At 35.8% G+C, this 25,534-nt stretch overlaps 2 protein-coding genes across 2 annotated transcripts; both read left to right on the forward strand.

The window, feature by feature from the left end:
• The first annotated feature begins 225 nt into the window (after window positions 1-225).
• KLHL7 (kelch like family member 7) lies at window positions 226-11,086 on the forward strand. The gene is made up of 11 exons (XM_032237755.1): window positions 226-554; window positions 1,306-1,408; window positions 2,229-2,322; window positions 2,663-2,787; window positions 3,230-3,405; window positions 3,990-4,164; window positions 5,317-5,459; window positions 6,096-6,336; window positions 7,401-7,602; window positions 7,924-8,021; window positions 9,085-11,086. The coding sequence occupies exons 1-11, from the start codon at window positions 435-437 to the stop codon at window positions 9,366-9,368; spliced, it is 1,761 nt and encodes a 586-aa protein (XP_032093646.1). The 5' UTR covers window positions 226-434; the 3' UTR covers window positions 9,369-11,086.
• Window positions 11,087-14,602: 3,516 nt separating this feature from the next.
• On the forward strand, window positions 14,603-21,903 carry NUP42 (nucleoporin 42). The gene is made up of 7 exons (XM_032234538.1): window positions 14,603-14,843; window positions 16,546-16,741; window positions 17,214-17,308; window positions 18,453-18,529; window positions 18,629-18,715; window positions 20,210-20,288; window positions 20,830-21,903. The coding sequence occupies exons 1-7, from the start codon at window positions 14,720-14,722 to the stop codon at window positions 21,336-21,338; spliced, it is 1,167 nt and encodes a 388-aa protein (XP_032090429.1). The 5' UTR covers window positions 14,603-14,719; the 3' UTR covers window positions 21,339-21,903.
• Window positions 21,904-25,534: the final 3,631 nt, after the last annotated feature.

Consider the following 25,534-nt stretch of genomic DNA (forward strand, 5'->3'; position numbering starts at 1 on the left):
CATCCACCTCTTTTTTTTCCCCCTTACAAAAAAAATCTCAAAAATTAGTAGGACGTGATGACGACATGCCCCGGCTCATTCTTTGTTTACATCCCTCCTCTTTCCGACCCCTCCAAATCCTCGTTTGCGGCGAGATTGGCTGTAAGGGATAGCAGAGACATTCGCGATCTGCCTCCTGATTGGGCCGAGCTGTCATAAAAAAGAAGGTGGAAAGCAGCTGGGGGTGCGGCTTTACGTGGTTGCGCTGTCCGCTGATGGTCAGTGCGGTAGAGCCTTAGTTCGGTTGCTTCTCTCGTAGGCTGAGGAAGCTATCATTGCTTCGCGCCGGGTCCTGCATTTTCGTCTTGTGTGAACCCGCGTCGGTGTGAGGAAGTCCTCTTTTCCTCGAAAGCAAGAAGAACAGGCGGAAGGTGGGAACGAGGAGGGAGCAGAGCATGGCGGCATCCGTGCCAGATAAAAACATCAAGAAGAAAACGGAGAAGAAGCTGGCTGCTCGAGAGGAAGCCAAATTGTTGGCCAGTTTCATGGCGGTCATGAATAACATGAGAAAGCAAGTAAGTGGAGAAAGCAGGACGGGCGGAGGTGAGGTGGGTGAACTCTGGGCCTCCCGTAAAGAACCCTTGGCGGAGCCTGTCGCTTTGCGGGGTCCAGCAAAAACCCGGCGCTGGGGTGGGGACTATGGGTGGGATCCCCTACTAGAAACCGAGGGACCAAAGCTATGGCAATTCAAGACTCTAGCGCACTGCCTTCCTAGTGTAGAATGTCTCTAAGAAAAGGGCCCCGTTTTGAAGGGATTGACTTGGCATTCTTTTGTTATTTTTCCAAGTCTCGTCTAGGGTTCTTCCGTATGGCAAGCGAGGGCGGGGTGCCTGGTGCTGCCGGCATAAAGCTGCCGGTTCATTGGTGGGATTTGAACTAGGAGCATCTTGGTTTATCGCTCAATATCTTACATTAGTGTAATTATAGGATTCTTTTTCATTCTGATATTCTAGAAGAATTGTTAGGGTGTGGTTCTATAACCCAGTCTGTTCCATTTGGTACTCTACTATTAATTACTATTAATTATGTTAACTTGCTAGCTAAGGTACACTGGAAGAAGAAAATACAATGTGCTCTGATACTATCCTGCAGGTAGTAAATAGAGTTCCATCTGAGCAACTTTCATATTGTGGAGTTCAACTTCCAGAATTTGCCAGGCAGCAAGATAAGGCTTAGTGAAGAAAATGAACATTTCTACCAGTTTCTTTGTATATAAGAAATCTATTTCTGTATCATAACTTTATGCTTTTTTTTGTTCTATTTTAGAAAACGCTATGTGACGTTATATTGATAGTCCAGGAAAGGAGGATTCCGGCTCATCGTGTTGTACTTGCTTCTGCCAGTCATTTTTTTCATTTAATGTTTACCAGTAAGGTTTTATTTCCAGTTCAGCTTTTAATAGTCTCTTTAAATTATCAATTTATTATCCCTAGATTTGCAAAAAAAAAGGGAAGAACATTTTAATTAGCAGTTTTGAACAAGTCTTGTTACTGTAATTCCCATAGTCCTTATTAAACTATGGCATTACTGCCTTCATACATTACTTTATTTTTCTATAGATAAAAACTATCCATAGAAAATTATCAATAGATAGTTGGAAAAAGTAATGTCTCCTCCATGACAGCATGTTTTGTGAGAAGAATATGAAAATAGTTCTTCAGGATATAGCCTAACATTCCATCCTACATGTGGCTGGGTCACCAGCTATTTCTAAATTGGCCACAAATAGGTGATCAAATGCAAATAACCATTGTGCCATTGCCACTGATTCAGTTGTGCTTCTGGAAGACTGTCAGAACGTTTACTTTGAAACAGAATGCTGTTTGGGGATGAGTAGTTGTCCTCCTGGTAAGGACTGCTTTACTCAGCTCAGTCTCCTCAGCTTTTCTACTGTTGCTAAGCTATTATAGTACACAATGTTCTCATAAATGTACTATGCTGAGAAAGGGAGAGTGAACTTTGATGCATCCCTTCTTACTTGTGACCAGCATCCCCTCCTGCCCCAAAACAAGTTTAATCAGGATAAGGATTATGGGTCTGGCTTGATACAATACTGCTATTTAGTCTACTGATCCATAATTCTTGATAGCTGTAAATGTAATAGATGTGGGTTACTGCTAAATAGTGTTTGTGAGTAATAGTTCTGCAAGTTTTTTTTGAAAAAAACTCTTGATAATATCTAATTATAGCAAATATGATTGAATCCAAGTCATTTGAAGTTGAATTAAAGGATGCTGAGCCAGATATAATTGAACAGCTGGTGGAGTTTGCTTACACTGCACGGTAAGTATATCACAATATTCATTATTGCTAGTCACCTAAAAATACAGATCTGGAAAGTTTTGTTTATGTGATTACATTGGGCATTTATGTACCAAATATTAGTATATAGGTATATATAATACAGAATGTTATTATAAATATTGAAAGAAATATTCACATTAATTTTATAAGCAAATCTTATAGTTGTATTTCTCTGCATATTTTTAATTGTTAAGGTTAAGAAAATCTTCTCAAGGATGCTTTTTTAAATGCTATTTATAGAATTTAATATATATGTGTCAGGTTTTATATGTATATTTGTTAAAATGTTTACTTGTGTAAACACTGATTTTTTTTTCAGAATTTCTGTGAACAGCAACAATGTCCAATCATTATTGGATGCAGCAAATCAATATCAAATTGAACCTGTGAAAAAAATGTGCGTAGAATTTTTAAAAGAGCAAGTGGATGCTACAAATTGTCTTGGTAAGGCATCTCCCTTCTATTAAAGATATTACAAGATTTCCAAAGTTTAGAATGAAGAACTTTGTTCACTGTGTATTATATTTTGAAAACATTTTTTTTATAACTAATATATAATTTTGTTAAGATTTAAAAATAATGTGCATATTTTAAAACATTGAGGCTTTTAACTGCTTTTTGTTTTTGAGAATCTATTTAGTGTGGTTAAAAATTAGAAATTGGGAGACTGAGTTCTAGTAGAAAACCAGCTGGGTGATTTTGGGACAGTCGTTTCCTCTTAGCCTAGGAATCCGGCATTGGCAAATTGCTTACACAATCTTGTCCAGAAAACTGCAGGAACTTGTCCAGGCAGTTGCCAAGAAGCATAAAGGACTCAAAGGCACAATAAGATGTGTATTTTATATAATATCTCATAAATCTAGCACTTTTTTCCATCTTGCATTAGGTATAAGTGTATTAGCAGAGTGCCTTGACTGCCCAGAACTGAAGGCCACTGCAGATGATTATATTTATCAGCACTTCACAGAGGTGTACAAGACCGACGAGTTTCAGCAACTAGATGTTAAACGTGTGACACATCTCCTCAATCAAGATACTCTGACTGTAAAAGCTGAAGATCAGGTAATTTTTTTAAAAAAACACCTTTTTAAAAACCTCATGTCTTCCTCAATCTCAGGTCTTCTACCAGAAGCCTGCACAGTATCTTAGCAATTCCTAGAACTGCATTCTTCTGGACAAAGAGCTCTGATGTCATTCCTGGGATCTGTTGGAGCCACACTTCCAGCTTAGGAGTCACAGCTGCAAGTACTTCTACCACCATTGGGACCACTTTGGCCTCTACTTTCCGCATTTAGTTCTTTCTTCAGGTCTAGTTGATGCACAGTTGTAAAGTTCCATAAGGACATGACATTCTTAATGTTAGCAGTTAATGTAGAACAGCTATTATTAATATCAACATTTGTTTTCCAAGTTTCTTTACCAATTTTGAATGAAAAAAACTCGTCAGTTAAGATTGACAAGTGGTGATAGAAGAAAAGATGTCTCAGGTAATAGTATCTTCTTCTGCTAAATATCCAAAGTTAAGTTTGGAATTTGAAGGGGCACGTTAGAGTTTATTTTAAATACTATTTTCTTTGCCATTTCTAAAATAGACTGCTATGTACTGATATATGTGTCTAATTAAATTTCTTTTTCCTAATTTCCAGGTTTATGATGCTGCTGTCCGCTGGTTAAAGTATGATGAGCCAAACCGTCAGCCCTACATGGTTGATATCCTTGCTAAAGTCAGGTTTCCTTTAATTTCAAAGAATTTCCTTAGTAAAACTGTACAGGCAGAGCCACTTATACAGGACAACCCAGAGTGTCTCAAAATGGTTATAAGTAAGTTTATCATCAAGATGTTTTCTCAACAGTCTAATACTGATTTCCTTTATGAACTGCTTATTTCACCACATAACCTATGAAAATTCTTGGAAAAGAGCTAATTTTATCTTCAGGGTGGGTAGGTAAGAAACCAAGTGTCTTTTACATTCTAGCTCCCCCCTTCCAAGAACAATGCTCTCAAACTTTAGTCCTTCTTTCAGGGAAATCTGTCATTTCACAGGACACTCTCTTTGGATTCTAAAAACCTCTTTTAAGAAGCCCCACACCTGCTTTGGTCAAGGATGATTTGCAGTACACTGACAAATTCTAATCATAAAGCAAGTACAGTCATGGCTGTGAATGCTTTTGATAGTTCCTTTTAGATTCTACTTAATGGAGCTTGCTGTTTTGTTCAGCTACACAAAGCATATTACACATTTTAGAATGCTAATTGTGCATTCTTGAAACAGTTTAGCTAGTTATAGTACAGGTTAGAGAAATTCAATGAATTATATGTTGATCTGCCTTTAAATATTTCAGGACTCAACTGATTTAGGTCAAAGAGGCTAGATTGTTGATTCACTATGGTAAATCTATATCAGCAGTGTTAAAATTCTTCACTGTCTTTCAGTTTATTTTTAGGCACAATTTGAATTTATCTTCTTGAACTACATGGGATTAGACAATCCAAAATGCTGCCTTAATCCTTAGTTTCTTTTTTTTGTCGTGTTTTCCTTGTGAAATTCTCTCCATAGAATGTCCAAATACAAGGGTTAGATCCATCTGTTTGGCAATATTCCCTAATGCAGTCAATTCCCCTCCCTCCTTTCCTTTGAAGACAAGTTGGTCTGGTACTTTGGTGCTCTCTATATAGTAGTAATTGGATAGTAATGAAACTTCAGCTTTAGCAGAATGACTGGAAAGAAAGAAAACTGTTATGGCTTTGCTTTCTGAGAGCTCTGCATAAATTAAAACTTTTGTTTAATTATTTGTGTCAACAAGCAAGGGTGAGGAAATAAGTGCTCTACAGAGGTAAGAAACTGATGCACTCTTTTACTTGATGAAGGTGTACATAATACTTATTATGCCGCCTTATGTTGGAAATAAAGATGTAACTTTGAACTGCACAAAATCAGATCCCTCTCCTCCTTTTTTTAAAAAAATAATTAGGTGGAATGAGATACCATCTCCTTTCTCCAGAAGACAGAGAAGAATTGGTAGATGGAACTCGTCCAAGAAGAAAAAAGCACGAGTACCGTATCGCCTTGTTTGGAGGATCACAGCCGCAATCTTGTCGGTATTTTAGCCCGAAGGTAATTCTGATCTTCCATTGTTTGTATGGATTAGATGTACTATATAAAGGTATGTCTTTACTTAATGCATCATCGCATTTTGTGGCTTTATGTTACGGTTATTTTATTTTTATGTCAAGTAGAGCCTAATTTATGCACCAAAAAGAGAGAAAAGCTGAGGGATGTACTTAAATTGCAAGTATTTTCTATTAATATAATCTCTTTTGTTTACATGTTTGATATTGCACAAAACAAAAAAAGTTTGTTTTTCCTAAAGTAGATTAGGACAGATTGGACTCCTAAAGGATGTTATACTGGGAGATTACAGTTTCTAAAGTACAGTTCTATTTTGGCATAGGTTGCTACAACAATTCAACACTTTTTAAATATATGTTATTGTTAGGGACATCGGTCTGACATAGTTCACATGATTTATTTAACATCCATGATGTTAAAATTGAAAATTCCAGGCTCCATTGTGGTTTCTCACCTTACTATATCATTTTTGAGGATAACATGAACAGAAATATTCATGTTACCCCTCAAACTCTTGACAGAAAATGGAATAAAAATAAAATATTAATGATCTCAAAACTGAAGACTTTTTTTAAGCATAGTTGAAAATATTCTATATGACTTTGATTTATTTCTATACAGGATTACAGCTGGACAGATATCCGATGTCCCTTTGAAAAGCGGAGGGATGCAGCTTGTGTTTTCTGGGATAATGTAGTTTATATTTTGGGTGGTTCCCAGCTTTTCCCTATAAAACGAATGGATTGCTATAATGTTGTTAAAGACAGCTGGTATTCCAAACTGGGTCCTCCAACTCCTCGTGACAGCCTTGCAGCATGTGCAGCACAGGGCAAAATTTACACATCCGGTGGTTCAGAAGTAGGTAAGACACATTTACAGACATGGCTGTGGGAACATTAAAAGAAAAGCTACATTTGGTACTGTATTGTTGCAAAATATTTCTTTCAAAATAAGTAGAATACAGTATACACTACTATGCCAATTTTGAATCTACATGATAGCACAGTAATTCTACATGTAATAATTAAACTAAGGTTTTACAAACTTGGATTAGTTTCTATATATACAGTATACATACATATATATATTTATATGGGAATAATTTTCACTTAACGTACTGGCCCTTAGCTCATTGGATTTAATAGCACTATTATTAGTTTTATTAATGTGCTGATAAACATGGGAAATGCAACTTTTTTTTTGCAAAGCCTTTTGATGATTTTCCTGATTATATTTTTAGAATTTTTTTTCTTGTACATGTGCATACTTGTATAGATTTCTTTTATCTATCCAAATACAAAACCAAAAATATTTTCCTTTGGATTTAAATTCTTTTCTCATTACTCATTTCTCATTACTCAAGCCTGTATTGGTCACAAGACACATGCCCAGTATAATCACAATATTAGCCATGACCCAGAAGCATTATGTTGGAGGCTGTCAAATAATCTGTTTTATCTTTTTCCTGGACTTCTGGTGTAGGAGTAGCATGTAATTGGAGCCATTTTTCCACTGGCCTTTCCATTGGAGAACCATTTTCTATGCCTCTTGAGTCACTCAAGAGACTCAAGAGCATGTATATCTCAAGTTTCTTCCCTCCTAGCATGGCAAAAAGAGTCTTAGATTTTGTTCACATTAAAGGGGACACACAAACCACTATTTCTCATTTGTTTTCTCTGTGCTTCTACTGAGAATTGCAATCAAAGCTTTTTTTCTTCCATTAATCAAATGTTGTCCTCAATATAAGTAATCTGATTTGGTGTTGAGAAATTGAGGAGATGTCAAGTTAGGATTCCCTGGAAATAGTGTGTCAAAATCTAGGCCATTATTGAGAATTTATTGTCTCTGTTATTTGCCTACTAAGAATATTACCTTAATAAGCAGACAGTCTCATTGTCTAAATAACTTTTTCATTGTTGTTTAAAGGAAATTCTGCTTTATATTTATTTGAATGCTATGATACAAGAACAGAAAGTTGGCACACAAAGCCCAGTATGCTGACTCAGCGATGTAGTCATGGGATGGTAGAAGCAAGCGGCCTGATTTATGTATGCGGAGGAAGTTTAGGGAACAACGTTTCTGGAAGAGTCTTGAGCTCCTGCGAAGTTTATGATCCAGCAAAGGAAACGTAAGTACTGCCTTTATTCCTTGTCAAAAACTTGTATCAGGAATGGGTTTCTTCACATTGTGAAATGGTAGAAAAGTTTGATTTCTAAGTTGCATACTCACACTTCAAAACATTTAAACTACTTTATTCTTATATGGGGAGGAAAATGCAAAAGAGCCATCCAAGAACCTCACTCCATTTTAAGTGGAGCTGCAACTCATCTCCTGGGCTTTGTTGAAATAAGAGACCTAATAGCTAATTATAACATTTCTCGTTAAGTCTTAATCACATTTAATGTAAAGGAAAATATGGTATGAAATTGTGCATTTTAAATATTTGCAGGTGGACTGAGCTATGTCCAATGCTTGAAGCCCGAAAAAATCACGGTCTCGTTGTTGTCAAAGATAAAATATTTGCTGTAGGGGGGCAAAATAGCTTAGGTATGTATTAATAATTTGTTCTACCTAACTGCCATGAGGATATATGGACTGTTGCAGTATTAAAATAAATAAAACCTTAAGTTCTGAAAGATAAAGACATCAACCATCTTGATGCTTGTAGTATGGGCTTTAAAGGGCTGTTACAGTATTTCAAGCAGATTGGTATAAATGATAGAATATTGTTCAGCACCAGAGGGCTTAAACGCAATCGAAAGTAGTTCCCTAAAATTATCCTATCCTGATTCTCCATAAATGGGAACTATCAAATGCCCTTTATACAGGAGGTTTTTTTTCATATTAATGATAAGTTAAATGTCATATAAATAAAACACAGATACTGGTTACACAATAATGATTAAATATTTCCTTATAAATATTCTCATAATATTCCTAACAAATTAACAAAATATAGTTTTAATTTTAATATTCCTAATCTTTCATATCAATATAATACATATTCATTAATTTGCAGGTCTGGATACTCATTTTCTAAATATAACTTTATATTCCCAATATATCCTGTTTATATATTAATAGTCTTTTATGTTGCAGTTCCATACCTATTTATCTGGAAATAAGAATGATAATATTTTTGTGGCTTTATGATTCCATTTTATTACATCCTCACTACTTATGGAAATTTTATATTCATGATGGATAGCTCAGGCATAAATCAATATTCCAATATTTTCTTAATTTTAAATAGAATTTCTAAATGAGGTTCCTTTACAATATTAAACATTTAAGATTTTTAGATTATATACTCCCATGTATTAGAAGTAAATTCTATTAAGCCCTGAAGATATATTCAGGGTTTTAAATATTTCACAATAATTTTACATCAATTTTATATAGTTTGAAAGTTACTTTTCATCTCTAAGACCTCTATATATTTTTACCTATTTCTGTAGTAGACTAAATGTTTCTTTAAACCACTCAATTAACTTATAATTTATTATATTGGTAAAATATTTTAAATTTCTTGGGGAAAAAGTTTTAATCCTAAAATGGTAATGACAAAGTTATATTGGCTTAATAATTATTTTCTTTCTTCCTTATAAAGGTGGCTTGGACAGTGTCGAGTATTATGATATTAAACTGAATGAATGGAAGATGGTTTCCCCAATGTCATGGAAAGGTGTAACTGTAAAATGTGCTGCTGTCGGTTCCACAATTTATGTTCTAGCTGGATTTCAGGGTGTGGGTCGCTTGGGGCACATCCTTGAATATAACACAGAAACTGATAAATGGACAGCAAATGCTAAAGTTCGTGCTTTTCCAGTGACCAGCTGTTTAATTTGTGTAGTTGACACTTGTGGAGCAAATGAGGAGACATTAGAAACTTAAAAACCTTTAGGATTATCAAAAACTACTCCTGAAAGAAATTGTTATTCGTTTTGTTCTCTCTTTTACTTGTATCTGGGGAAAAATTGGAATGTGATTTTCATTATTATTTTCATTGAGTTTTCTCATTTGAATACTGTTCTTTAGTGCCCCCGCTATGCATTGGAACTATTTCAGTTTCTCCAAATGAGGAGTGAAGAGAAATGAAAATTTCTGAAGATGCCCATATATTTTCAAAAAACAACTGTATAATGTGCATTGCAAATCATTTCAAAAATAATCTCTACATTAATCTTCATTTTTCATTAAAAGCACTGACATTCTTCAAGTAGAAAACTCCCGAAACAAAGTATTAAGCTATATGTTGTTCAAACTAGTGGTCAAGATACCATCTCATCACAGAATTCAAGTTCTGTAGTTTTGTTTCCAAAAATTGAAATAGTTAATTCCAATACTATTAATCTTCTCTTTGTACTTAACTTATTGCAGTAACAAAGTATTGTTATTGTACATGAGCATTCTATCTCTTTAAATGCTTGTATCACATAACCAAAGTGATATGTGGAGGAAGAGGCAATAATTTCCCAAACAGACAGTCTTAAATCTGTACAAAGCTTTATTCTCTTGAGTGCAGATCCATTATATTCTTTTAAATATGCATCTAGGAGCTGGTGATTTTGGTAAGTGCATTTACTTTCTGAAATATTACAAGTATAAACAAAATAATATGGTAAATTTATTTTATTTGCAAGTGGATGTAGATAGGGATATTACAGTGGAAAATTTCATAAATGTTTTTTGCAAATTCTGTTTTAAAGTTTTGTCCTGAACTGCAATCAATTTTATTTTTGTCTTTTGTGTATAAATTGAAATCTATGCTACTTAAAATCTGCATAGTTTTGATCTGATTTCCTTCCTTCAAGCTTTCAAAAATCCATAATAATTTCTTACATCTCAATAAGATTGCAATAAGGTTTCAAAACTATATATGTACTTTAAAAGTACTCATTTATAAACTTGCATATGAGAAAGTTGAATGATAGCACTTATAAAACTTGGGTATAAACATACTGCCTATTTTTTAACATTTTTTGCAGTTAATAGAGAAAGAGAGAGAGACTGATTTCTTCTAGATTGAAATGTTCTATATTGAACATGGTATATCTATACGTATCTTTTTAGTATTGGCTTTTTGTCATGAAAATCGGAACTTAGTACTTTAAACAGCTCTGTATACTTGCAAAGAGGGATACAAATTTAATTTTCTAACAACTCCTTTAAGATGAATTTAAAAACAATTTTTTAAACAAACTGAAGTGCATTTTTCCAATTAATAGATTGTTCAAAAATGAGAATGCAGTAAGAAACTTAATCCACCTCATTAACAAATAAGGTTCCTTTATGAAACACGGACATTTATAAAATTAATGTAAACGAATGCAAGTTTTCCAGAGGTTTACATTTCTCCTTGTTATTTGTTTAGGCAGAATGTGATAGATCTGTTTCATTGTGAATTCTCACTTATTGTAATGTTCATTGTTTATGAACATTATGTGCAAAAAAAATTCTTGTTTTTGTGTACTGGCCATCTATTAAAAAAAATCTTGTATATTGAATAATTCTGTTATGTATCAGAATTTTGAAAGTGAAGCAAATACCTCAGTGAGGCTTTTGTGGTCAGTTAATTTTATTAAATATTTGTTCCTAAAATGTGTTGTTTTTATTTACTGTTTATCCTATCAATGATCCAAGCAATTGCTACCCATTACATAATACCCCAAAGATATTTTAGAGAGCTTAAAGATCTGGCTGTTTCTTCTGGCCTTAACCAAAGATGGCTGAAGTTTCCCAATTCCACCAGATGTTGGTGCTATGGGCTAATGAATTTACCATCTTTTTCTTTTCTAGTCTGGCTCTATTTTTTTGTTTTTGTTTATTGTACTATGAGCCATCCAGAAATCACCCTGGTGTCAGGCAGTAAAGCAAAGTAAAAAAGGGGTAACATCATGTACTATTGATTCATATTCTGTTGCAGCAATAGAAATTATAATCCTTTTCTTAACTGTGTCCCATACACATAGAAAATTGTTAAATAGTACAAGATTTGACAAAAATGTTAATGGTTGAATCCACTGTTTTGGGTAGAGATTTTTCTAAGGGTACTGAGTACCAGTTTGTGAGATGAACAGATTCCAACATCTATAGCACTGATTTGTGGTTTTGGGATCACATGCAGGATGCACTATGGAGATTATTTTGGCAAGATTATAATGTAGGAAACTCTTCATCCTGCATGTGATCCTTAATCTTGGGGAGCCACTTTCCATACTTGGAAAATAAAACAACTTTACATGTTTACTTTCATAAAGTACCCACCTGCCATACTTTAAAGTAAAATAATCTCACATATACTACAAAAATGGGTTTCACTAATCATTAGGTTCATAAATAGGCTAAGCCAAAACAAAGCAAATTACATTATGTCTTAGTATGATAAGTGAATTATTAGATTCTTGCACCAAAGTATGTGCCTGAAGGATATGGCCAGTCACAAAACATTTTTGTAGAAGATAAAAAAACTTTACTAAAAAGGACGGAATAATTTTTTGGGGTGTGTGTGTGATGAAACAACTGTCTTTCTGGGTTCGGCTCCAAGTGTGGAAAAAGACACTGGAGACATGGAGACTGCTTGGAAAGATGGTTTATTGTTGGACAGGACCACATGGCTTGAGCTCTGAACAGAAAAGGTGATCACCTGCTTCAGTGTTGGTGGAGAAGAAGGGCTGAGGGAGGGGCTTGCTAGGCTTTTTATAACCTGTTCAGTCCCACCTCTCTGTTCCTTGTTCCTGTGTAAGCAATGTATTCTGATTGGTTGTCAGACTCCCATGGGACCATGCAGTGGCAACTCTCTAGGCTGTGTTTTGAATCCAAGTATGGTTGAGTTCTCAGATGCCATGTGGTGAGTTGGGTAAAGTTCCTTAATCCCATCCCCTGCAGCTGAAGTGGAGTCTTTATTATGTAAAGTGGACTAGCTTGGCTTTCTTAATGGCCCATTGACAAAATGGAAATGGGCAGGAAGCTACAGGCAGCTATTCTGTCTTTTAAAACATGTTTCTTTCTTTTCACATCCAGAGAAATATTCTGCCTTTTCAATATTTCCTAGGATATTTCATTTTTCTGGGAGAGGGCTGGGTGATAACTTCCTACAGGGGAATTACTCTACTATTTTGAAGAGTTTTTTACTCCAAAAGACAAACCATAAATTCAAAGATAACCTATGCCAAATTATTTTAATATTTGATTTCAAAAATCACAGCATAGTATTGTATTAGTTTTACAGAATACAGATTGAAAAAGTTGAAGCAGCAACCAGAAATAATATTCCTGACAAAACACTAAATAAAAAATGGTGAGTATCAGTCCCCTCCTGCAAATCGTAAAGCACTATTGAAAGAAATATCCAGGTCCATTTCCAAGCCGGGAGAAAAGCACTGGAAATAGGATGGAGGCTGATTGGAAAGAAAGGTTCAATTCATTGATGAAGCAGAATCACCAACCACATATGATTCTGGGACAGTTGACAAAATAGAGTTTAGAGTGGGTGGATTTTATAACTTGTGGCTGGCTATAGGTGTTTTGAGCTAATTTTGTTAACCTTTGCTTGATTGTGTTGCTTATTGAACTGCTTATCTGAAGTTTCTGCCTGACCCAGTCTTTCTGAATGGATTACCAAATCTGCATTTCTATAAACCGGCCTCAGTTTCTGCTTGGGGTAGGGAAACTGGGACTGGCTTCTACCTCCCTTAAGGTTTTTTTCCATTTCTTCCTTAGGAGAAATATTCTATCCTGACTTTTTAATATTTCCCAAAATATTTCACTCTTGGGGGAGGGGCTTCCCACAGCACCATCTTCCACAATTACTATTTTCCTCATACGTGAAACTGCCACATTCTTGCTTTACAGTTCAAAATGAGGGGATTTATAGAACTATAATTGCTTAGTATTTTTATTTGAATCTAAAAACATTCCTGAAAATAAAAGTGGCTTTGGGAGAGCCAACTATCAAGTGGTTAAAGCACCAGCTAAAAAGCAGAAGATTGTCAGTTCAAGTCAGCCTTAGCTTAAAGCTGGCTGGATGATTTGGGGCCAGTTACTTTCTCTCATCCCAACCTACCTCACAAGGTTGTTATGGAGAAAATAGAGGAGGAAGGTATCTTCAGCTGTTTGTTAGGACATAATTATAATTTAACAGTGTCTGTTTAGAAAATAAGACCCTAATGCTTCAATAATTTTGATGAAATAGACATTTTACAGAATGCCTTCATAGAAAACATAGCTCCCAAAATCTACTACTACATATCTACTATACTAGCTTGTATCATTTGGAGCATCCAAGGAACATAAATGGGGACAAAAATCATAAAGATAATAAAATACAAAAACACCACCATGACTTTGTTTTATATTGAACTAATTTTTAAATGTCATTGCTTTGGTAAGAAAAAGGAATTAGTAGTGCAATTTAAAAAAAAATGAAATAAGAAACAGTAACAAAAAGGGAAACATTTATAGTAAACAACTCAATAAAAAACCGTTAAAACATGACCACATGGAGTAAAACAGACCAGTATTTCAATTTTGTTACTCAAAAGGATGAACACAAATCAATCTAAGAGTGCACTACTTCAGACTTACAATGTTTCTACAATAACAAAAACATTTTATTGCACCCAACGTTCAATACAAATTATTGCTCTTCCTTTATTTGTAACTTCCAAATTCAATTAAATATATGCAACTATTTCTATATCATAACTCTTGTAACCAACTACCATGTATTTGGTTGCTAGGTTTGCTCAACAAATCACATTAAAAAATTTGGCCAGCTTATGATTGAGCATGTTGTGTGAAATATATGTTTTTCTTCCCCATTTCCCCAAGCCTTCTAATTTCAAAATATAAAATAAACTGGGACTGATATTAGTGGCACAATACGGAGACTTCCTGCTGTAGCTATACTTGTTGAATTCCGCCTTCAGAGGCACATTAAATTCTTACCACCATATATTTGGGTGCCTTTTATTAATTAATCGTAACGGGAAATCTAAAATCAGATTTAAAAAAACAATTACTTTTTAAGATGTTGAAGGGCAAACTGCCAGTTCACTTACTTCCGCCAAAAGTAGACTTGTCGTCTTTACGTCATCACTAGGCGCCCTAATTGCTGCGTGCCCAGGCACAGCGAAGCCGTACTATTAATGCTGCGTAGCCCTAGATAGAATCTTGCGGAGCGGATACGGTAGTGGAAGCAAAGCGGGAAACTTGTACTGGCGGTGGTGAGACGTTGCTTTCCCATGGCTCACAATTCTGGTTGGGTTTGCTCTTACTTCTTGCAGGGCAACTGCCGTTTCGGTGATAGATGCTGGTATGAGCATCCACGCGGTGGCAGAGCCAGCCAGGCCTTTGGCCAAAACTCAGGTACGAAGGGAATTTGGGTTCTCTTAAGGGTTGCCGCTTGAGATTTCTAGGGTTTCTTCCCGCGGGGAACGTGGCTGCATAATGGACTTGCTCGGGAGAGAAAGGTCCGCCTTTGACTGACAGAGTGTTGGTTTTTAACTTAGTTTGCTTGTATTTTGTTCTGAACCCCCCCGCCCACCCCAGACTCTTTTACAGTGACAAGTTGAAACCAAACTTGACAGTATTTTTTTAAAAATTAGGATGCTTGGTCTAATTTATTTACCGCTCTCCTTGCGAAAGAATCCTATAGCAGTTAACAAAGTTAAAACGAACTTCAAAAAATATTGAAATTCATTAAATAAGATTAAAACAAAGTGCGTTACAAAAACAGTGTTAATGGGCAACGCAGCCTCTTTCTGTAATAGTTACTATTCAGGCAATGTGTTTGAAGTTATCCTACTCATCATGAAATAAATGTGTTAGTCTTCTATGGATTTCAGTGGGATCTGCTTTAAGTAGAACTAAATTCATCCCGCCTGAATATCCTGCTCATTTAGGATTTTTCCACTTCAGCTGCCAGAGCAACTGTAATTTGCAATTTTTGAAAAAAATCACCTGGTTCCAAAAATACTGAGATGCTATTAAAGTTTGTTGAGCTTTTGGACACCCATAGAAATTAAACAATTAAAGGCTGTTTGTTTCCATTCAGTGTAAATGATAGTTTATACAGACTGCTCTTCATCAGCTGTTGAAACACTGGCTCAATATGGTCTCTGCAGATTCTCAGAATTTTAAAGGCCAGCACAGATAAAGATCCAAGGTCAGACTGCCTACCAAATGGCTAGCACCTGTGCTGCTATTGTCCTGCCTCTTTAAGGAGTCTCCCAAGCTAGCACAGCAATTGTTAGTTATAAAAACTGAGCAGAGATGCAGCTGGGTATGGTGTGGGAGAGGTGTGTGTGTACCTAAAGCAGCTTCTAAGCAGATGGAAATACTGTCCTTTATCAGTAGTATTTGGAGGAGCAAGAGGGAAAGAGTGGAGCAGTGAATACTAGCCTTTGAGTGCTGTGTACTGGAATCCCCTGACTTGGATATATATAAAAGAGCCCATGTCAAAAGTATAATTGGAATACCCCAAAGTTGAGATATCTAACCATATGTGTAGATGTAGCTTAAACTAAGGGAGTTCAATAAACACTCCACAAAAAAGGTTTTGGCTAAAAAGGGGGTGTAAAAGGAGAATGGAGCTTGCCTCTCACAGAGCTCAGATTATGCAGGAATTGACATGCATCCTGGCTGCAGAAACTAGGCCTCTTATCAGATCTTACACCAAATTAACATGAAAAAACAGAAGGTCAGATAGACTGGAATGCGAAAGAGGCAAGAAGAGAACAGTGTAGGAGGTTGATAGATCTCCTTAAAGGGATACAGACAAAAGAAGGGTCACATTACAGGAATAAAGATGATCACAGTTGTGAAGCAATCTGGTGGGATAGAAATATCTTAATTTTTAATGTAAAATAAGTATGATGAAGAGTACAAAACTTGTAATATTATGGATGATGTTGTCTAGGAATCTACATTTGAGTTATTTTCTATAGATTTTGGATTTGTACCCGTCTTTCTAAGCCCATTTCTGTTACTTAATTCTGTGATATAGATTAAATTATTTTGTACTGCAAAGAAGATAAATGTTTGATACACTGTGCTCTCTTTCATTCAGGCCCCAGCAGAAGAGGAGCACGGGGTGGACAGCAACATTATTCTGTTAGCTTGCAGGCATTTAATTACTCAAAATCATCTAAGTGGAAAAGCAACAATGATCCCAGATCCTCAAATTTTTCTCAGAATAGATTTGCTGCCTTAGATTCAAATGAACATGTGAATAATGATACTCCACCTGAAGAAGAAAAACTTAAGTAAGTGGCATTTTTCCTTTAATTACTGTGAGATTTAAATATTCTGTAAAAACAACAATCCTAAACTCAATGTCTTCAGTTCTTTGCCATGGTTGTTTATACAGTTCATTGAACTGAGTATTATAATTGCATACCGAATATGCAAACTGACTTGTAGACATTTTATAGGTATACCTAGAGACCCTTGGGACAATGGCACTTTCCTACTGGTAGGGTTTCTTGATAGTAGAGCGGCACTCCCGTCACAACTTACTATCAGTTGTCTAACTAATTTTAGACAGGTCCTATTGTTTGCATTGGGCAAGAAAAAGGATTGTGGTTAAGTGTTTCATAAAATTATCTATGCTTTTTGCTATGCTCAGTAAGTCTTGATTTGTCTCCGTGTTTAAAAACAGTGAAACCTTAAGATTAGCTTGGTTTGATTTTACATCAGTTTAGTATGGGTTACAACTTTCCATTATCATTTATTCAGTGAAATAATAATGAAAGACATGGAGATTTGGGAATCCTCTGGACAATGGATGTTTTCCTCCTATTCACCAATGAAAGAAAAACCTAATATTTCAGGTACAAATTACTCTATTGTCAGGTCTCATTGGATGAGACATTGCACATATTTGTGTAGCTAAGGCACTATGGATTAAGTGGGATATTTACACTTATTTTTATTTATTAAATTTATTTGCTGCCCATCTTGCAATAAGGCAATTATGGGTGGCTTACATAATAAAAAAGATATTATTAAATATTAAAACAGTAAGTATAACATTAAATTAAGAATTGGCTAGATGGCAGGAATATACAATGTGGTGGAGATGTATTAGATTCTATTTAATCCAATAACCACTACAGAAAGGAACACCCACATCCAGGCCCCGGGCTAACTGGCCAGGTTCTAAGGCCTTGTTGGAAGGCTGAGAGAATGGGGAGTGGATCTCCCTTCAGTGAGTTCCAGATGTTCCAGATGGTAAGAAGCACAGCAGAAAAGTGTCTCCTGGACCCCGCATAGCAAAATTCCTTGACCAACTTTTAAAAGGCCTTAAATGTATTTGAAACAGAACAGTTCTATTTGCAATGGAGAATATTTTAAATCTTAAAGATCTACATCTCCATGTCTCCTGATTCTCCTCTGCAAATGTCTCTATTTCTGGATGGTGCCCACACAAACACACACTTTGTGGCCAGACTCTTACACTCAATTGGAGCTAGATACCTTGGGAGCTGTTCATAGGAGAAAATGGAAAGCATATGAGGTCAATAATTTATTTTCCTTCAAATTACAATTGTCTGGTGACTATAGAAATTGTCACTATAAGATGTATTTAAAAACCAGTCCAAAATAATTTAGACAAGGTACCTTTATTCTAATATGGGATCAGATTTAGGAGACAGCCATATGTGTGATATCCAGATCTCAAGTAGGCATTTCAGATCCAGAGTTTGCAATTATTGACCACACTTAAAATCAACACCAGAAGGCAGCAAGTGTTGTGAATGGCAATAGGGGTCACTTGCTGGAAGATGGGGCAAAATTTTTGACTTGGTTGTACAGGGGCTTAAGAGACAAAATGAATGTATTTTAATTTGCTAATGAATTATTTTGCCAATGAATCTTTCTTAACCACAAATTGTATCTACATGTATAGTTTCTAGCCTTGCATTATGGGGATAAAATATTTCCCTTTCTGGTCTTTGATTGTTATCCTTACAGGTTTCTCTGACTTTCTGCCAGAAGAGTTACGTCTTGTGTATTATAACTGTAAAGCAAACAATAACACACAAGTTTATGTAAGTGTCTATATTGTTTAATGTAGAAGGCTGAAGCACTTTTTAGAAAATTATTTGAAATGTGAAGCAGTAGTGAATAATCTTTCTTCCTCTTTTCAGATCAATTCAGTCCAGCAGCTAGTTAATCAGTGGAAATGTAGATTGCATGAATTGAAGAATGCAACTCCCTCTACTAAAACGGCAATGGTGAGTACAACTGGAAAGTATTTATTTTTAAAAAATGTTTTCATATTTTTGGTCCTGATTTTCAAACCAGTAATAACTATGGGCATTGTTAGCTTAATAATACTTGGAACTAACAGAGGAAAGTTTCAGTGATAAGAGGGATTGAGTTTACTGTAACTTGCTGTTCAGATAACTGAGTTTAATTGGCAGCCTTTACAAACACATTTTAAATTGTAGGCAAAATTTTAGATTATTTTTTCAGCATTTATTTTACTTAAAGGCATTTGGAGAATTATATTGAAATATAACTAGTGGCATAGAAATATAATAAATAGTCAGATGGAATCTACCAAGTTTTTTTCTGCTGCAAATCTGTACAAGTTATATCCAAGACAGATAAATGCTTGTCTGAGTTTTTATTCCGAGCTACTACAAAGAACAATCAGGTAAGATAAGCCTCCCTGGACTTTTAGGCAAAGGTTTATCAGTAAATGAAGGCTTGAACATCACATTCCCTCCATATAAATGTTACTCCAGAGGTGTAGAAATTGGACTAGATTTCCAGTTTCTTGAATGTGAAGTGTTGCCTCACCTTCAGCCAGGGGGTAGATGCCTGAGGTCTTATTCAGCTTTCCTATCTAGATCTGTGAAAAAAAGTGCCTTTTCTTCCTGCCAACAAATTCATAAAAGAACCAGGCTTCCTTCTTGATCTTAAAAGATGATAATTGCCAAATTGGAAAATAAAGGAAAACTATGCCCTTGTTTCAACAGAAACTTGAAATTTTTCTGGAGTGGAGGCCAGGAAAAAAATGCAACTTGCTGCTAAAGTAAATAAAAGTGAAATAAGATTTTACAACAGTGTGGCAAACCCTTTGCGCTTATTCCTTTCCCTTTTAATATTAAACTGACTATGGGCCTCACAATTTATGGATTGTAATTTTAGTATAGTAGACCATGTGCAATTGGCAATTTTATCATAGATTTTATCTGTTATTCTAGACTTTTTAATTGTATATTTACTGTGTGTTTTTATTTCTTCTGGTCTCTGGTCTATGACTAATAAATTGAAACAATGTAAGTAGGAAAATACGGATAATAAAAATTGATAATAAAATCATTTTAATATAACTAGTTCTCACTTAGTAACCACAATTGAGCCCAGAATTTTAGTTGAAAATCATTGTCATTAAGAGAGTCAACACATGGTAGCTAAGTGAATACATCCTCCCAAATGAATGGTTTTTGCCAGAAACAAGCAAAACACTTATAAATTGCAGTCACATGACAGTTGGAAGCTGCAATCAGTTATAAATAGGATCTGGTTGCCAAGTAGCTAAAAAAAAGTGGTCACATGACCTGGGGAAATGCAGCCATCATAAATTTAAGAGTAAGTTCTAACTTTTTGGCGTCTATCATAACTGAACAATCATTAAACATACCAATATGAATTTCAAAATACTTAATCTGAAGCCGTAAAACAATATGAGAAATATAGAATTTATGTTTGTTTTAAAGGAATTGAAGAATGTGTCTAGTCACCAATATCCTCCATTTGGGTTTGGACAACAGCAGATGCCACCTTCTAGAACATCAAGTAAGGGATTTGTTTTGGCTGATCCATTTTACTGCATACTTCATTTTGATTACTGTATTTTTCGGAGTATAAGATGCACTTTTTCCCCTCAAAAAAGAGGCTGAAAATCTGGGTGCATTTTATACACTGAATACAGTATTTTTTGCCTCCCCAAACCCCACCCCTTCATCAAAATGGCTGTGCAGAGCCCATAGGAGGCTTTCAAAGAGCTCCTGGGGGTTGGGAAGGGCAGAATTGAGCGAAAAATTGGCTGTTTTTTGCTCATTTTGTGGGGCCCCCACACCACAGGAAAACTCTGCAAGCCTCCTAAAGGCTATTAATGCCCTTTTTTTAAAAAAGTGGGGGCATTTTCGCAAAAAAACGGGCCATTTTTTGGAGTTCTGCAGAGTGGAAAACCTTTTTTTAAAAAATTGCCTCTTTAAAACCTTGATACATCTTATACTTTGAAAAATGCAGTATCTTAGATTCCCCTTTAGTGCAGTTTTCTTTTTCTTAATATTGCAACTATTCTTACAACTTTTTCTATATGCTATAATTGCAGGCTTTCCTACTGATGCATGGAATACTGCTCAGGCCTTTTCGTTCAAATCTCCTGAACCTGCTGCTGGAAGCTTCACTGATATCCAAGGTGCTGCACTTCCTTCAGCTGCTCCTCCTACAATTGGCTTTAATAATATGCCAGATTCTTCAGCAAGTTCCTTTTCATTTAATATGGCTACAACATCGGATGGAATACCTACATTTTCTGGATTTGGAACGCCCCCTTCTGCAAATTTTTTACCAGACACCACACCTGCATCAGGATTTGGAAAAGCAATTGCACCTCCTGCTTTCAGTTCTACATATACACTCTTTGGAGAACCAGCACCATCTCTTGCCAGTAATATTGCAGTAACATCCCCAGCAATTCCAACTTTTGGCTCTTCAGAAGAATTATTTACTTCCCAGCTTCGACTGTCTACAGAAGAACTAAGACAGTTCAAAGGTATAAAATTCATTTTGGGGAAAGTCCCATTAAGACCGCCACCCATGGAATTTCTTAATATGTAGCACATGGCTACATATGCTCTTTTTTTTTTTTTTACATTTGTTAACATATATACTATGACCAAATCTTTGGACTAAGTTTAATTTTCTTTATGGGTCACCACCAATGCTTCAGAATTATTGGATTTATTTCTACTAATGAATATTCTTACTAATAGAAAAATTGAAATGTTTAGTTTGAAAACAAATATTATGTTGAAAATAATAGTTATTTAACATTCATTATTCAAACATTAGAACTCTTAATATAAATTTAGTAATAAGCCTTACTAATGTCCAAAGTACTGTATTTTCTTTGGCTGCTACCTGTGCAGTTGCCTTTAATAATCTGCCAGATTTATTAGCAGGTTTCTTTTCATTTAATGGTACATCTGATGTGGCTACAACATCAGATGGAATTGGAACACCTGGATTTTTTCCACATGGAAAACCTTTTTTGTGCTGCCTAGATTGTACAATATTACTCAGGCTTATTACTATTCTTCGTGATATAGCTATATGAGTATAAATGATAAATTTGCAGAGGATTAGTAAGGCAGCTCTATTCAATGCAAAGAAAGAAAAATAAAATCACTACTGTTCAAATGTGTCCTGGTGTCCTTCATACTATTTGCATACATCTGGTTGCATACTAGAATGTCCTATGAAAGGAAAGTTCAGAGCTAGTGAAGCGCTTCGCACCCTAAAAGATTGGGGAGTATCTAAATAGCTACTCCCTTCAGTATAAATAGAATGCCTTGACTTGCTAAAAATAGGGCAAAAGGTGGAAAGTGATTATATGCTGTTGTCCTTTTTCTATTTCCATGTGATTCCTTTAAAATTACAAAACACTTAATGTTTTCTATTATGGATTTCTAGACTGAGCGCCCAAAGCAGGGGGCGTGCACCTGAACCCCCAAAATGCAATGTGCGTGTGTGCATATGCCATGCCCCTTCATGCATGCATGTGCCATGCCCATGTATCTCCTGCATGCACCCCACGCATGTGTGTGCGCCCCCCCTGGGCACACCCCTTGCCAACGCATGCGCACATGCCCGCTCGGTACACCGTGCATGCACGACAGAGACCCGACAATTAGCTGGCTGCCAGAAGGGACACACACATGCAAGGCGGAGATGAACTGCAGTGATGGCCCGTGTACCCACAGAGAGGGCGCTGTGTGCCACCTGTGGCATGCATGCCATAGGTTCACCATCATGGGCTAAGGTGTTGGCTTTGTTCAGGAAAATGCAGGCAAATTTCTAATGGACTTAGTGTCAGTTTACAGTGACTAACTCGTGGCCAATCTCACTCAACTCACTTAGCTTACTATGTTACATATGTTGTTGTTATGGTATTAAAATTAAGGGATACCATCTCAGCAAAGTAGTGCAATATGAGTACAACCTGCAGTATACATAAACTAAGAATACTGTGGTTTATATGTCATTGTTTTGAACAGTATTTAAAATTACCTTTTTTTTCTTCCTTTCAATTGTGTCCAGTTCTCAGATACTGCCTGGACAAGTCGTCTTGTTTTTTTTTTTTTGGCAAGGATTTTCAGAAGTGGTTTGCCATTGCCTCCTTCCAGCATGTTCCATGCTAATCCTACATGTTTTAGGATACTGTATATCAGATATTGAAACTGTCAACTAGGGAGTGATTTATTGTTCTACAGCACAAGTCTCCAAGAGACTTGTTAAGTTACATTTTACAATATGTTACCTGGCTCAGAGAGCTTGTTGTCTAACTCAAAGTAATGGCATGTGGGAAAGACCCTGGGAGATGGGCAAAGAGATGCTATCAAGGAAAGGGTTAAATAAGAGACAGCACAGCCTTCAATTTATAGTGGTTGGAGCAAGAGGCTCAGAAGTTAGCAATAGCCCTTAGATTTGTATACTGTTCCCCACAGTGCTTTACAGCCCCCTCTGAGAGGTTTACATGGTCAGCATTTTGCCCTCAACAATCTGGGTCCTCATTTTACCAATCTTGATGGAAGGTTGAGTCAGCCGATCAGAATTGAACTGCTGTGGGCTGAATTAACCTGCAATAGTACATTCTAACTACTATGTCACCACAGCAGCTAAAGTTCTCTGTGTGAATGCAGAGTGATGGCAGGAGAATTGTACTTCCAGAATTGCAAGATTCTATTAATAATAGCTTTACAATAACGAACCAGCTTATTTAGTCATGTCTTTTATCTGGTCTACCTGGTAAAACTCAACTAGAAGGCAAGAAATTTGGGAAGCAGTTCTACAAAGTTAATCACTTTAAATCTTTAAAATTGCTGCTAAAATATTGCGACAGCATGAATAGGCATTTTTATTGTTTAATACACTGTTTTCCTGTCAGCAAGCTAGTCACATTTCTATAAATAATTTATGAATTTTTATTCTAGATCACATGAAACATAGTCCCAGCATGTGCTCTGTCATATGCTCAAGGTAATTAGATTACTTCTGATTACAGAGTAGAAATTGATTTTCAAAAAGTCATATGAGAAAAAGACATAGCGTTAAGAGCAATTTGGCAGACTGAAAACCAATCTTAATTATCTTAATTTAAATACTGTACCTATAGGTTGCAATGACATAAAGTTATCTTTTTAAAAATTAGATTTCCCCTCACAGTGATGAAAACACAAAATAAATTGTTTTCTTACATAATATAAACTATACATTTTGAAGGACAGATTACAATATGTAAGGAAAGCAATTTTGAATGTATAGTCCTCAACAGCTCTTGTTCCACAGTGAGAGGGCACAAACATCCAAAACACTATAATGGATGGCATTGTGATCAATTTTGTAGAGGCTATACAGGCACAGAATATAGATGGCAAATGTAAAGGGCCAAACAATTTGGTTAAATTGTTCATTATAATAAATAGTCCACTATCAATATTTTACAATTATATTTATTGAATAAAACTGCTAGTTATGGGGAGAGCTGCTGACAAGCTCAACGGTTAAAGACATTGAGCTTGTCAGCTGGAGACGCAGCAGTCCAGGTTCGAGATCTGAGATACACACAATGGGGTGAGCTTCCATTCCTGCCCTAACTCTTGCCCACCTGGCAGTTAGAAAGCATACAAATGCAAGTAGCTTAACATGTACCACTTCAGTGGGAAGATATCAGCATTCTGGGCACCATAAGTCATGCTGGCCACATGATCAGAGAAATTTTGTTTGGACAATGCTGGCTCCCATGACCAAGAAACAAAGATGATCATCATATCCTAGAGCAGGGGTGTCAAACTCGCAACGTCATGGTGCTATTGTGACATTGTTACTTTTTCCTCTGCTAAACTGGGCATGGGAGTGGCCAGTGCGTGATGCATCCAGTCCGCAGCCTGCACGTTTGATCGCCCTGTTGTAGAGTCAGATATGATTGACAGGGAAACCTTTATCTTTCCCATTTAATCTTCCAAAAATAAGATCTATAAAACTTTTATTTTATTTTTGGTTTCAAAGGTTTAAGTTGCAACAGACTGCTTTAATTAAAGTAGCTTTTTCAGTGCTTTTGTAACTTCAGACATGGTTGCATATCAAGGATTACATAGCATTTAAAACAATTTACAGAGCATTTTTATGCTTAGAGGTCCATTTGATTGAATCTTGCCCTTCTCTAACTAGAAAAAAAATAAGTTATAAATAATACTTATTGGCCTGTTCTGAAACTTTGCACGAATCTATAAGATGAAAATTATGATAATGGTGAAGAAAATTATGATAATGGTGAACAACCATGACCATGTAATTAATAAATGGTGTGGCTTTCAATTGAGTATAGGATAGCTTGTTTTTTCTCTATAAAGCTGAGTGATCTAAAACAGACACTCCAATATATAAAAGTAGATCTTCCTTTTGAAAATATTTTTTAAAGGCAAGGTATATAGAATACAGAGTGTCCTTAATTTACAGTCATTAATTTAATGACCATTACAATGGCACTGGAAAAAGGGACTTTTTTTTTCAAACTTATGACCATTGCAGAATCCTTATGGCACATGATCAAAATTCAGATACTTGGCAACTGCCTTATGATGATTGCAATATCCCACGGACATATGATCACTATTTGCGACTCTGACAAGCAAAGTCTTGGGGAAGCCAGATTCATTTTACAACTGTTATTAACAAAACAAGTACAGTGATTCACTTAACAACTGTTACAAGAAAAGTTGTAAAATGGGACAAAACACTCTTAGCAATTGTCT

The sequence above is a fragment of the Thamnophis elegans genome, chromosome Z (genome assembly GCF_009769535.1).
Source record: "Thamnophis elegans isolate rThaEle1 chromosome Z, rThaEle1.pri, whole genome shotgun sequence".
In the NCBI taxonomy this organism is placed as follows: Eukaryota; Metazoa; Chordata; class Lepidosauria; order Squamata; family Colubridae; genus Thamnophis; species Thamnophis elegans.